This window comes from Trachurus japonicus, chromosome 14, assembly GCF_045865225.1.
Source record: "Trachurus japonicus isolate A0001 chromosome 14, Traja_1.0".
NCBI classification, from domain to species: domain Eukaryota; kingdom Metazoa; phylum Chordata; class Actinopteri; order Carangiformes; family Carangidae; genus Trachurus; species Trachurus japonicus.
The window spans coordinates 25,321,806-25,334,943 of record NC_140920.1 but is presented as its reverse complement, the minus strand read 5'-3'; the positions used below and the strand labels follow the sequence as shown (position 1 = coordinate 25,334,943).

Here is a 13,138-nt window from a genome sequence, read left to right as displayed (position 1 = left end):
TGACAGTGACCAATATTGAGGTTATGAGATTTTAGCAGGATGACATTTTTTTCTCCTTATGTGCTCTTTCCTTAAGACAGATACACAGACGCTCTTTTTTTATCTTTAAAACTTTAATAAGCTACTTTGTGGTGTCCTTTGAGGACTGTCCTCTGAGATTCCTGTAGAAAGATGCAACAGGGAATATGACCTGCTTGTTGAAATTATTCTGTCCCAAGATTTTAGCACAGGAGCAACTGAGGAAATCTTGTCCTGAGTGTGTAGCCCTAAGGATCTTTCAGTCCATTAATAAATCTCATTTTCTGCATGCAAGTAAAAAAAAACGCCAGCGGGGAGAGAATTTCACACCTATTTTAATTTCAAGTTTTAATAGTTTCTCAAGAATATAAATTTCTTGAATTCTGCGTTGTGAATTACTTCCTGCTGCCTTTCATCAAAATACAGACAATATATTTTACAAAAGAAAAAAGTTGCGAAGTCTGAATCTGACCCCAAATGACCCTTAGATGAAGTGTGAAGCGAGGGAAATGTTACAAAAACAAGGTGTTCCAATATATGACTGAAAAAAAAGACATCAATATGACATGAAGATTGGCCCACTGTTGTTGTTTGACAAAGTTATGACTAACAGTGAAAAATAATACAGAAACTGCCAATAATGCCAGAAAAGAAAAGCTCATGAGTGTTTGAATGAAAAGTTTGTTAATCTAAAAAAAAAAAAGAACTGATTTGTTCACAGAAGTAAGATAAAGTTGAGTAATGAACAAACTGCATGTTTATGTTTTGTGCCAACTCTAATCAGCTTTTTTCATCTCCATCTTTTTCACACAGGCATAAACATGTACATGCACATGGACGCACACCCACGCAGGACCAGCTTGACTATGACTCACACTCGTCTGTGAAAACAGGACGTTATTACCTGTGTCTCCGTCTCTGCCTGAGGCCCCTGCCCTTTATACGTCTGCAAGTCTGCTGTGAGTAACCTCCTCAACTTATCCTTCTGTTTTAACGCCTGAAAATGATGGTGTCTGTTTTTGTCGCAGTCTTGTCTAAATTGTCATTTAAAGGGATAGTTCAACATTTTGGCAAATTGGTCCATTGCCATAATCCCTATTGTCATAGCAGTAGGTTCGTTACCTTTACTGTATTTGTCGGTGCAGCTATTTTTAGAATCGCAGAGCGGAGCGACGAGCTGCTCAGAGCTACGCTATGGAGGCTAATGGGATTTCTTGGTTTCCCTCATCAAACTCATCAAATACACAATCCAACAACTCCAAAACACTCTGGTGGACAAGTTGTGACCTGCACATTCACCACGCTATGAGATAATAACGGAACATTATGAGACAGAGTTGTTTTCGAGGTAAATTCATGTAAAACCGCTGATGCACGTTCCCGTCAGGGGCAGTTTTTCAGCAAGCAGTCTCTGCATTTACCTCGAAAACAACAAACAAGTCTTGTAACGTTCCGTTATTATTTCATAGCGTGGTGAATGTGCAGGTCACAACTTGTCCACGAGAGCGTTTTGGAGTTGTTGGATTGTGTATTTGATGAGTTTGATGAGGGAAACCAAGAAATCCCATTAGCCTCCGTAGCGTAGCTCTGAGCAGCTCGCGGCTCTGCTCCGCCGTTCTAAAAATAGCTTGCACCGACAATTAAAGGTAACAAACCTACTGCTATTACTATAGCGATTATGGCAATGGGCCAATTTGCCAAAATGTTGAACTATCCCTTTAAGTGGGAAAAAGTTGATGGATGGTAGATCCTTGTCAAACCAAATCCAACCACAACTATAACACAAAAAAACACACAAACAAACTGCATTTTCTCCAGTAACGCACTGATCAAACCCTCCCTGACAGATGTCACCTCTGCTGCACTCTCTCTCTGCCTGATCCTCACCAAGTCCCCGGTCCCCTCTGAAGCTCCTGCACCTTGATCATCAGCCCACACAAGACACTGGCACTACCTCCACACATCTCTACAAAGGTGCACTGGAGCAGAGAGGAAAGTGACTGCCTGCCCGCAAAGTACTGCATCTCTACTGGAGGTGAGAGAGGGAGGAGGTGGAGGAGAGATGATGATGATGATGAAAGAGAGAGAGAGAGTGAGGGAGGAAAGGAAGGAGAAGGAGAACAATGTTAGGAGGGTTTCACCCAATCACCAGCCAGATCCCGGTTAAGACCTCTCTTTCTGTTAAAGAAGTCTTTTGTGGAATCATGACAAAGGTGCAGAAGCGAGCCTTTGTCTGAAAACAAAGAGGAGTGTGTTTGTGTGCAAGAGAGAGCCTGCTATTGTAGTTGTGTGCATGTGTATTTGTGTGTCTGCGCAAGAACCCGAGTGTGTGCTCGTCTGAGAGCGAGATAGCATGCGCCGCTTTGAGAAACTGCTCGTCTGAGTGTGAGGGAAGCGCGTGTAACAGATGCGAGTGTGCAGCTTTGACGGACTGTGCACCGCCGCCGTCTCTTTCATTTTCTTTGTGCCGATGATTGGGTTGGCCTCTGCTCATCTGTAAAAATTCTCAAATGATCTCACGTGCGCGCATGCACGTGCGCCGAGTGTGAAGCGCACACAACAAACACATAGAAAGAAAATGTCACTCTCCGTGTCACCCCCCAAACCTTGTCGCCCCTGTCAACAGCCCAGCATCTCCAGAAAAATAAGGAGCGAGACATCAGAGAGACTGCCGTCACTGCCGACAGACACACACGCACACACACACACACAGAGTGACAAATCAGCCTCCACAGCTTCCTTACTAATAGAAATCCTACCCGGCAGATGTGTCCTGTTGGAAGAGCACGTGGAGTGTGAAACAGGCTTATGTACGCACACAGGTAGTGAACCAGTAGCCCCGGCCCCACAGCCTCCAGAGGATACTGTAGGTGTTGGTGAGCCAGTGTGTGTTTTACGAGAACCTGTGTGTGTCGACACTGAGAGTCAGATGAGTGCACGGCCTAAAAATAAAGAAAACTGAGAGAAACAATATCCAGACACAGTGAAGAACGCAGGACACTACTGTAAACACACTGAGATATACAGCAGCCTGTATAGCACACCATGCTCAAGTGTAATATACAATATACTACAGAAATCAGGATGCTGCTCTGTAAGAGAGAGGGCACAGAGAAGACGAGGAGAGGTGATGGGGGGAGGTGGGAGGAGGAGAGAGGTGAAGTGTGTGGAGAAAGAGGAGGGGGAAGGTGAGAAAATCACACGTGAGGAGTTGAGTGTCAGGAGAGCGGTCCTGCCACGCGCTTCATGAGGAGACAAAGGTAGCCGAGTTAAAGCCGGGACAGCAGTAAGTGGGACAGATGGACGGCTCCTGAATATGTAAACAGTCTGTGTCTGGAAGGCAGCCTCTCTAAACTGCACCGACTTCATCTGAATTTGCCCCTGCACTGCACCCAAAATACACCCCCACCCACCCACCCACCCACTCACCCAACCTCCTAATACTTTATGCTGTGTTACTGCTGTGTTACTTCATTTTTAATATCAGCTCTTCTGCAGCATTTAAACCTGAAACAACGCACAAAGTAGGAAAAACAAACAAACAAATAAAAAAAATGACAAAACAAACAAACAACTATAAAAAAAAAGAGAAAACAGCCAGTAGTTTAGGTGGAGCTGTGCTCTGTATGAACCCATGCATGGATGGCTCCATGTTATTCCGCTCCAGCGCCCTCTTAGAAAGTCAGCCAGTGCGCCTGCGCGGCGAGAGCGCACTACCGCAGACAGGGGGCGTCAACATGGCGCTCTCTCCTCGACGACCGCACTGACTGCAACCTGCCAATGAGAGAGAGAGAGAGAGGGAGAGGGAGAGAGAGAGACACACACAGAGGGGGGAGAGAGGGAGAGAGAAGCGTAGGCTACCGTTCTGTCAAACCTCCATCCTTTTTTTCCAGCCCTATGAATCCCTACATATTTTCAGGAGGATAGGGTGAATTCAGAGGATTCATTTATTTTTTTATTTTTGGAACCAGCTCTCCCTTGTTTTTTTTTGTTTTTTTCTCTCCTGCGCAGTGGATGGTTTTTGTGCAGCAGCAGCAGCAGCAGCAGCAGACGCCCGAGCTTGTAGGCTAGAGCAGGTGTGAGAGACAGCGGCGACCGCTCCTCTCCTCCCTGTTTCCAGAGGGGAAATGTCGAGCGAGAAGCCGGTTGCGGCACCACCGGGCTCTGCTTCTTCGCTCACGGACACAGACCGAGACTCGCATCCTCCTCCTCCTCCTCCTCCTCTTGCTCCTGCTCCTCCGGGCTCCTCCGTGCAGCAGCAGCAGCAGCAGGTCGCCGCGGGCGCTAGCTCCGGCGCCACCGGGGAGAGGATGGTGTCCGCAGCCGGCTCTATGGTCCTCCCGGCCGGCGTCATCAACCCGGCCGTCCCGATCAGGAATATCCAGATGAAATTCGCCGTGCTGGTGGGCCTGATCCAGGTCGGGGAGGTTAGCAACAGGGACATCGTGGAGACCGTGCTGAACCTGGTGAGTGGAAACAGGAGCGAGCAGGAGGAGGGAGGAGGAGGAGGAGGAGGAGGAGGGGGGAGGAGGAGGAGCGGGGGGTTAGAAAACAGAGACAGGCAGCCATAGAACACAGTAGAATCACTGCGCCCTTACCCGCTATGTTTTATTTACGATGGCTCACTCCCATGGTTGTGTGGCTTTCAGGAGGATGATGTCATTTGTTTGTGAGATTTCTCCTTTTTTCTGCAGATGGAGAGGGAACAAACAGAGGCCGCGTGTTTGTGTGTGTGCGTGTGTGTGCGTGTGTGTGGGGGGGTAAATAAAGCTGTGATATTCTAAAGCATGTGACCCCCACCATGCAGGCATGGAGGGTTAGTCCATCCACCACCGGCCATTGTTGACTACATGACCCGTTTGCGGTGCAGCAGCAGCAGCGGCGGCGGGGAGGAGGGGGAGGAGGAGGAGGAGGGAGAGAAAAGGCATTCGCAGTCCAAACAGTTAGTAGGTAGAGGATGTGATGGGAGAAAGTGTCATGCAGCCTAATTCTCCTGACCCCGACGTGTACTGATGCATAGGCAGCCGGGAACAAACGGGGCGAGCGCGAGCTCTCGGTGTTGCGCACGAGAGCCAAACAGGATGAATCCCGTTTTTTTTATTTTTTTAAATTCTCTAATGAGCGAAACCGGTGCAGGTACACGCTCCAGTCGATCACCGACACGAATGAATACAGCACAGACAAAGGCCGACTAGCATTATGCTACCCACCGACATATGTATGTGTATGAGGATGCAGGCCTATTGTTGGAGGCAGGGCCCCGCATCCTGTGCGCAAAGCAGTGGATGCAAAAGAGTGGCTGTGACACGGGTTAGCGTTTTATATTGCTGTGCGATTGTTTAATCTATGGATCACATTATTTATTTGACACCCCCCCTCTCTTCACCACCACCACCCCTCTCTCTCGCTCTCTCCTCCATCCTCTCTCCTCCTTGTTTCGGTGATGCTGGGCCTACCCTACACAACACATCAGGGGATTTAATCCAGCTGGGAGGAGGAGGGGTGGAGGAGGAAAGGGGGGGCAAAATGTACAGCAGACGTGGGTCTAGAGGACTAATGCGTTAGGAGGATATAGGATGTATATCTGTGTGTGTGTGTGTGTGTGTGTGTGTGTGGATGCTGCCTGGCTGTTTTCCCTCCTCCATGCATCAGGCGATGGCGTGTACTGCATGGTATTACATATCTGCCATGAAAAACAGAGGGGGGTGGAGGGGGTTCTGGTGATTATTTATTTTTATTTTGAGGAAGAAGTAGAATAACGTGGACATAATTTATAGGCTGACTCCAGTGCAGTGCTTTCTGGAAGGTTGACTATTTTCAGGGTTTCAGTGGAGCCGGTGTGGCCTATTTACTGAGTGGATGCTCGGAGCAGGATGGCCTACAGCTGGGCTAAACCATTTTCCTCTCAGTCAGACTGATGAGCCGTCCGGATTCAGGTCGCCTCTCATCTCCCAATCGATTATTGGTACTACATGGAGGAGCAGGTGGGGGCTTTGCTGGCTCACTCCGACCTTGTCTTCTTCCCTTACAACCCCACCACCACCACACATACACACACATACACCCCCTTTGGCTGCACAGGCTGATAACCATCCATCCTGTTCCACAGCCCCTCTCCTTCACTCTGGAGGGGCTGAGAGGAGTGATGCTGCCTGCATAGACTGGCCTGGCAGGGCAGCGCCATGCATTTAAAAGCAGGTGGATAGGAGGAGGAGGAGGAGGAGAGGGGGGTTGAGGGAAGGAGGGAGGGTGGGGGAGGAGAAGAGAGAGTGGAGGAGGAGAGGTGGTAGGATGCTGCAGTGGCTATGTGCTCAGAAATCACCAGCTGATGCAGAGGAAGAGGGAAGGACTCTGGATTGGTCCACAGCAGATCAGTGAAAGCTCATCAGAGCGTTCAGCTGAAATGTACTCCCGTTTTGTTTTCTTTTGTTGTTGTTGTTTTTTTTTTTACATAAATAACCTGCGCTGCACTTTTATATTTGTGAATGTTGGTCTGATGCATTAACACACAAAAGTGCCTGACACTCTGACAAATTAAAGCAGTATGTGTTGGCATTATAAAGCTTTACTTGCTAAATCCTGAATTGAACAATCAGTTCTGGTTGCAGGGCTGCCAATAGCTAAGCCTGTTAGGGAATTCTGTTGCCCAGCTCCTTAATTAAAAGAGTTGAAACAAAGAGGTGTGGAGGCAGGAAACCTCAGTGGTCATGCTGCTGGTACAATGAGTCCACTGTGACCCAAAAGCTGATCCATTATTCCAGTCAATGTGGGAGACCACAGCAGCCACATTCACCGTCCTACCCTGGCTGTATTGATCAGATCCCGCTGCGGCTTGGTTGAACAGATGGCTTGTCGGCTGGATCAGATATGGCCCCCCCCACCCCCGTTCTATACGGGATGATTCGGGCCTTTGGCAAATGATGAACTGCTGGGTCTGTGTGAAGAAAGAGAAGAAAAGACGAGATAGAGGATAATAATAATACTAGAAAAAAATCAACTTGGGCTGGAACGCCGGCTGCACTGATGCTGATACAGCGGCCAAACAACAGAGCAGAATCAGTCCATCACCACGGCTACCAGTGCAGCCAGGAACACTGGGCCTGTTATTGTTTCTAATATTGTAATACTAGTATATTGAAATAAAAAAAAAAAAAGTGAAGATGTAAGATACAGTGGAGGCAGTGCACGCATATAGAAACACATTTATTCTCTGTGTGCGTGTGTGGGTTGCTGGTGGCGAGGTGCTCGGCTATTACCATCAACAAGGCATCACAGTTGTCAAGGCAACACTGCTCTTTGACTGCCTGCCTCCAGACGCTCAACCACCTGGTGTTGCTTTCCACTTCCGGACTTCTGTCACAGCATCTCTCTCTCTCTCTGTCTCTGTCTCTCAAGCTCTTTCTCTCTCTGTCTGTCTCCTACTATGTGATGATGTTTTTGTGTTTTTTGTTTTTTCGGGCTTGAGGAAGTCAAGGAAGGAAACAGCCCTGAATAACTGAGGGAAGTGCAGCATGATATTTTGTGTTATTTTGTATAGCGGGATCACCAGGGGAATAAACTCGGGTTGTGAGCAAATAGGTGGCAAATTGAAAGTCGCACTAGTTTCAGGTGTTTGCAGGGGAATAGGCCACCATGTTTCCAAAAGATTCTGCATTTATTTTTATGACGGTGGTGGAAATTATTTCACATGTGCTTCAAGATCTCCCATTGGTGTCAATTTGAGGCTGTGAAGTGGTTAGATTTGATTTGCAGCATTTTTTTTTCATATTCACTAAAACCTCACGTGTAAACACCTGCACTTGTGAAGTTTCTCAGCTCCTTTTATACTGATTTCCCCCCCCTCTGCCTGTACAGTATGTGTGAATAGATCTGTGTACATCAAGCTATTGGGGGACACAGTGGATATTATAGATCTAGTGGTTCCCAACCGGGAGTCAAGGTCCGTTCAAGGGGGTTTGAGATGAACCAGAGAGGCTGTCTGGTGATTGATAGGACAGGAGCGCTGTGGAATCACTTAATAGTTTTCTAACACAGGCCTCATATTGAGCAGGTCCACGAAAATCATCCTTTTCTTGGTTGACGTCTTCATAACCTGTTATATTCAGGTGCCAGTGAGGTCTCATTGCTTTGTGTTGACAGGCCACAAAGGTCCACTATTGTAAAAGGCGCCACACAGTGACAGGACACTGCTTTCCTTCCTCCCTCTTCACTTTACTGATGGTTCTGTTGATTGAAACTCCACCAAATTATCCAGGTGGATGGTCGGCCACTTCCACCCGAGGCGATGGTTGTCTGCTTCGGCATGTCGCGATGATGGATCCTGGAAAGAGGAAGGTCTGGAGGAATGTTTGTTGACAGATGGAGGAGGGCTGACACATGCTTTTGTCTGTTTGAACTGCACCGTCGTTATCTGTTCTTTTCTTTTTGAAGAACGGAGGGGTACGTTTCAAAATGCATCTACAGGCGGTGCTGTCAGTCCGTCTGCCTAAGTACGGCACCAGCTGTGCTTATTTATAGACAGCTTTATCTAGTTGTAATGCTTTTTTTGGGATCAAAACGGCGCGTTTGTCTGGCAGGGAGGGAGATTGTTGGTGGCAGAGTCTGGCTCTGGCTGCCGTCTCGGCCGCTCCGTGCTCCTTCTCTTCGCCTCGTCGTCTTCTCTCTTTCGCCCCTTCCTTCTTAGTCAGATGCAATTTCTTCTGGCAGCGTCAATCCCCACCTGAGCCCCCCTTCAGTGGTCCCACTGAGTCTCTGTTAGCAAACGTCTCATTATTCTTGTCCACACACTCCACAATCACCAAGGTCACCTGATACCGAATCCACAGCCAGCAGAGTCGGAGTCAGCACATCACATGGAGCCTGACACACACACACTCTCACACACATATCCAAAATATATACATGCACTTATCTAAATGATCATATGCTGACATTCAGACATATGTTCAATCATTTTCACACATAGCAGCCCTCTGATGTTTCTCTTTCCAGGAAGACGTGATAGATAAATGATAAATAAATAAATAAAATAAAGACGACGAAGAGGAGGGGAGGAAAAATGAGGCATGAAAAAGACTCTTTCAGTGTTTTATCTCTGCCTGACCCTCTGCTTTGAGGGCAATGACATTGACTTGCTGATTTAGACCTCACAGGCGCTTTTTCTTCTTTTAAAGGAATAGGTTGCCCAATTTTCAAACATATTCTGCGCTTGTTTGCCCTGAGGTGGTTTAAAAATGCAGGTACAAAAAAAAAAAAGAATTTAATTGAACTGTTCTCCCAGCATGCCCTTTGGTTGCGCACTCGGGGGGCACAGGCTAACTGTTTCCCTGCAGCACTGTAATCTGCTTGCATGGCCATGGCCATGCGGGGGGAATAACAATGCGTCATTGTGCGCGCGCACATGTGCCATGCAGACGACTCTCGTTACAAGCATCCAATTAATAGATTTAAATGGCCTAATAATGAACGTGTGTCATCACCGGTGTGTGTTTTGATGGGCTTTCACATAGTAAACGCAATCAATGTCTATTTGAAATGAGCAGTATTAGATCGTTTTCTCCTTAAGAGTGTTGTGTGTCGTTTCCCAGCACCGTTCATGCTCCATTGTGTTTTTAGTGTGGCAGATTCTAGCAGGGGCTTCTTATGTTATTGTCATATGAACTGTGACGGTCACCTTTCTGTTATTACCACTGACTAATAAGAAAAGTCGTTTGTGCTCCTGAAACTACTGGACCTACTCCGGCACTGTTTCAGGTTTTTCTTTAATTAAAAGAAAAGGCGACCTCCGTCTTCATCTTTTTGTTGCTGTTGGAGACGCATTGGATTTATCCCTGATTTTACAACTATTTTGATAACTAATGAATCCCTTTTCAGCCATTTGTCAAATAATGAATGCAAAACTTCTTGTTTTAGTTTTTAAAATGTGAAGATTTGCAGCTTTTTGTTCCCAGTTAGCCCTAGCCCTAACTCCCTACCCATTTGTTGCCTTAATCTTTCGAAGATCATTAGATTAATCAAGCTCTTCCTGGTTTATGTCCAAGCAGTGTTGCCTTTTACAGTAAACTAATACAGGTGCTTTCGTATTTAAGTCTGAACCCAACAATGGTCTCATTTACTGTATAGTAGTATTTGAAATCATATTGCTAATACCTCGTCTTTACTGTGTGTACATAGACGCTGTAGTAACATCTCTTGTATTAGAAACAAATAAAAACTCAGGCAACAATTTAATTAGGTCTTCAACTAATGATTGTTTCCATTATTGATTAATCTGAAAACTATTCTCAAGCACTCATTTAGTCAATGAAAGAAAGAAAAAAGAAATCTTTGGGGGAAAAAAAGGACATATAGAGACATCCAACAACAGATTTTCACTGTAAGACAAAGACGAGCAGCAAATCTTCACAACTGAGGAGGATCTGGAAGTTTTTCATTGATTACTTTTTGTCACTCAATGAAATGATTCATCATTTCCCTCCATTAAATGTAATGTTGGTTTCACTGTGACCCTGAGTTAACTTCTGTACAGTGGAACTTCTGGTGTATCTCATCGTCTCCATGAAGGGGACAGACAAACATTAGCCTCAGGCTCAGGCTTGACGATTTCAAGACGGAGACGTCTCAGGAAGAGGGTGCACATTTAGTTTATCTTCAGCCAGTGTTTTGCAGGACACGGCGTTGGGGCTTATTCTCAGGGAAGATGAAGTGCTGTAATGCTGCAGAGTGTGAGCCTGGGGGCTGCAGCCAGTCAGCTACATTAGCTAACGGAGACAACAGCACCATTACTGACTCATGGAACAAAAAAAACAACTCATTGTTGTTGTGGTTTTTTTTCACGGGGTGACCTACCACTGTAACTGCATGAACACACACTCTCTCTCAATACCAGTAACACACACACAAGTGCTTTGGAGGTGGAGGACAGAGGGTGTGGCTTCCACTGCAAGGTCATGAATGACTCTGCTATCTATCACACAGCTGGGCTGTCCTGACCCCTGCATGAGAGAGAGAGAGGGAGACGGGGGGAGCGTGGAGGAGGATGACGCGGGGAGGATCCTCATCTCTCCTGTAGAAATAGCGACGGAGGGAGGGAAGATGGTGAAGGAGGGGAAGCGAGATGATGGGATGCAGTCAGAGGGATTTTAGAGGAGAAATTGAAAAGTCTGTGATTGTCCTTCAGGTGCTCTCTCTCCTCTTTGAGCGAAGCCGCTCAGGTCCAGTTTTATGGCGTTCAGCGGGGGTCTGATGAGTTCCGGCTGCCCCCCGCGGCGCCTCATCACGCTGTCGGTATCACTACGCTGCTCTGCTCGTGCTTCCTGTTGATTGAAGGGTGGAGTACAGCGGGGAACTGCGTAAACAGGAGAGTTAGCACGCTTTTCTTACACGAGGAACAAATCTTGTTAGAGATACCTTGACATTTTAAGTTTTAATTGGCCATTTTTCCTCATCAGTCACTTGTCACTCTGTGGGATTAGCTTGTACTGGCTTGTTAATACGAGGCTGAACGGGAAGGGCCGTACTTAAAGCTTCCATGCTCTGAGGCATCTAGAAAAGCCAGTTTCCACAGTGTGGTGAATATCTGGGGTCACAGAAAAATAACCAATTAAAAAATCTAAATGTCAAGTCCCTTAAACGACAAACTCTTTCGTTCCCAAATCCTCTTTGTAAGTGAGGTTCTCCATAATGACGTGCTCCGGAGCCAAATGAGTCTTTTTTTAAAAAGTCTTTAAGGTTCCTGGTTTCTCTGTCGTTTCTCTTTTTAGGCTTAAGTTATAACATGGTTTTCTCTCTCTCTCTCTTCTCTCTCACTCTCACCACTCTTGATTTGTATGTGTGTGAGCGTCGGAGCCAGTTAAGCATCCGGGCTAAACCGTTCACCTCTGTGTCTTAGAGCGCTTCAATTCTGCTCTACTTCTCTAAATTCCGCCTCATCCATCGTTAGCTGCTATTTCCAGATGCTGGGATTTCTCAGCGGATCAGCCGTGTCTGAGTTTTGGGTGAGGGCACCTTCTGGGAACGGGATAGGATAGGATAGGATGGGATGGGATGGGGGGGAGGCGCAAGACAAAAATGTCCCATTCTTAACGACACCTTTTGTTACGTCCTCCATCTCTCCATTCTTTATCTCCTCTAAGCACATCCATCTCCCTAACCCCTCGGTGTAATCTCATCCCTCGCTCCCTGACTCCCTGGTTGGGTGAGGCGGCTGGTGGATGAATGTGGATGATCCCTATTGTGAGGAGGTAATGGAGCTGTCTGCAGTGCCGTTGCTTTTTACTGTTTCTTTTCTTCGCTCGCCGTCTCCTTCCACTCATCTCTGCCACATTTCAAACTAAGAAAGTCTGGAGGGAGAGAATGTGCTGTTAGCCATACGTCTGCCAACGCGTCATCTGCAGCCTCCCGGAGCTCTGCTTTTGTCAGTGTGGATGTATGGCGGAGGAGAATGACAAAAGGCCTGCTGGAGGAAAGATGTGCAGGTGTCTCAAACTGACAGAAATGGCTTCTTTTTTTTCAGAAGCTCTGAGCTTTCATATAAACATATTGTGTTGTGTTTTTGACCTGAAATGCTATTGTCACAATATAAGAAAATGCATTTACCAGTGAAATGATTTGTGCGGCACACACACACACAGCTCTGTGTAGTCAGTGTGCAAGCAGCAGGTTAAATCGACTAGCAAGGTGAAAATATTAATTTAAAAAGTAGAGATTGTTGACATTATTTTGACAGGCTGAGCGGTGAAGACGGTGTGTAATGGATGTTGCGAGCACCCAGCTGATCTTATGAATTAGCCTAAACAAGCTAACGTTAGCCTCCGTGAACAAACATGCAGGCACAAGCCTTCTGATGCAACAGATGTCAGCTGACGCATTTCACAAACAATAACGGTAAAACTTGAAGGACATGAACACGGCGACATTAATATATGAACATTCTGTTGTTAATGTAAAGTTAACAGCTGAAACCCACTCAGTGTGCCGGTCCAGATGTCTCTCGGCACCATTTGCATATTGGCTTCTTGTTGTCTATATGTTGCAGGCTGCCACTGACCTGTTGCTGCTGCCGTGCCACGTGTTATATTTCACCGTGCGTGCCGTCTTCTTCACTTCGGGGTTATTATAG

The 13,138-nt window shown here is 46.6% G+C and overlaps 1 protein-coding gene across 20 annotated transcripts in view; it reads left to right on the top strand.

Moving 5' to 3' along the window:
• Positions 1–3,795: 3,795 nt before the first annotated feature.
• nbeaa (neurobeachin a) overlaps positions 3,796–13,138 on the top strand; it is a 107,095-nt gene continuing 97,752 nt past the window's right edge. For 16 of the 20 annotated variants that reach the window (XM_085798585.1, XM_085798573.1, XM_085798584.1 and 13 more), the window contains exon 1: positions 3,852–4,484. In XM_085798585.1, the coding sequence (XP_085654711.1) occupies positions 4,146–4,484 (339 nt within the window). In that variant the 5' untranslated portion in view covers positions 3,852–4,145. Of the gene's footprint in view, positions 4,485–13,138 lie in introns of all 20 variants that reach the window. The other 4 variants (XM_085798578.1, XM_085798575.1, XM_085798571.1 and 1 more) reach the window with 3 other exon arrangements.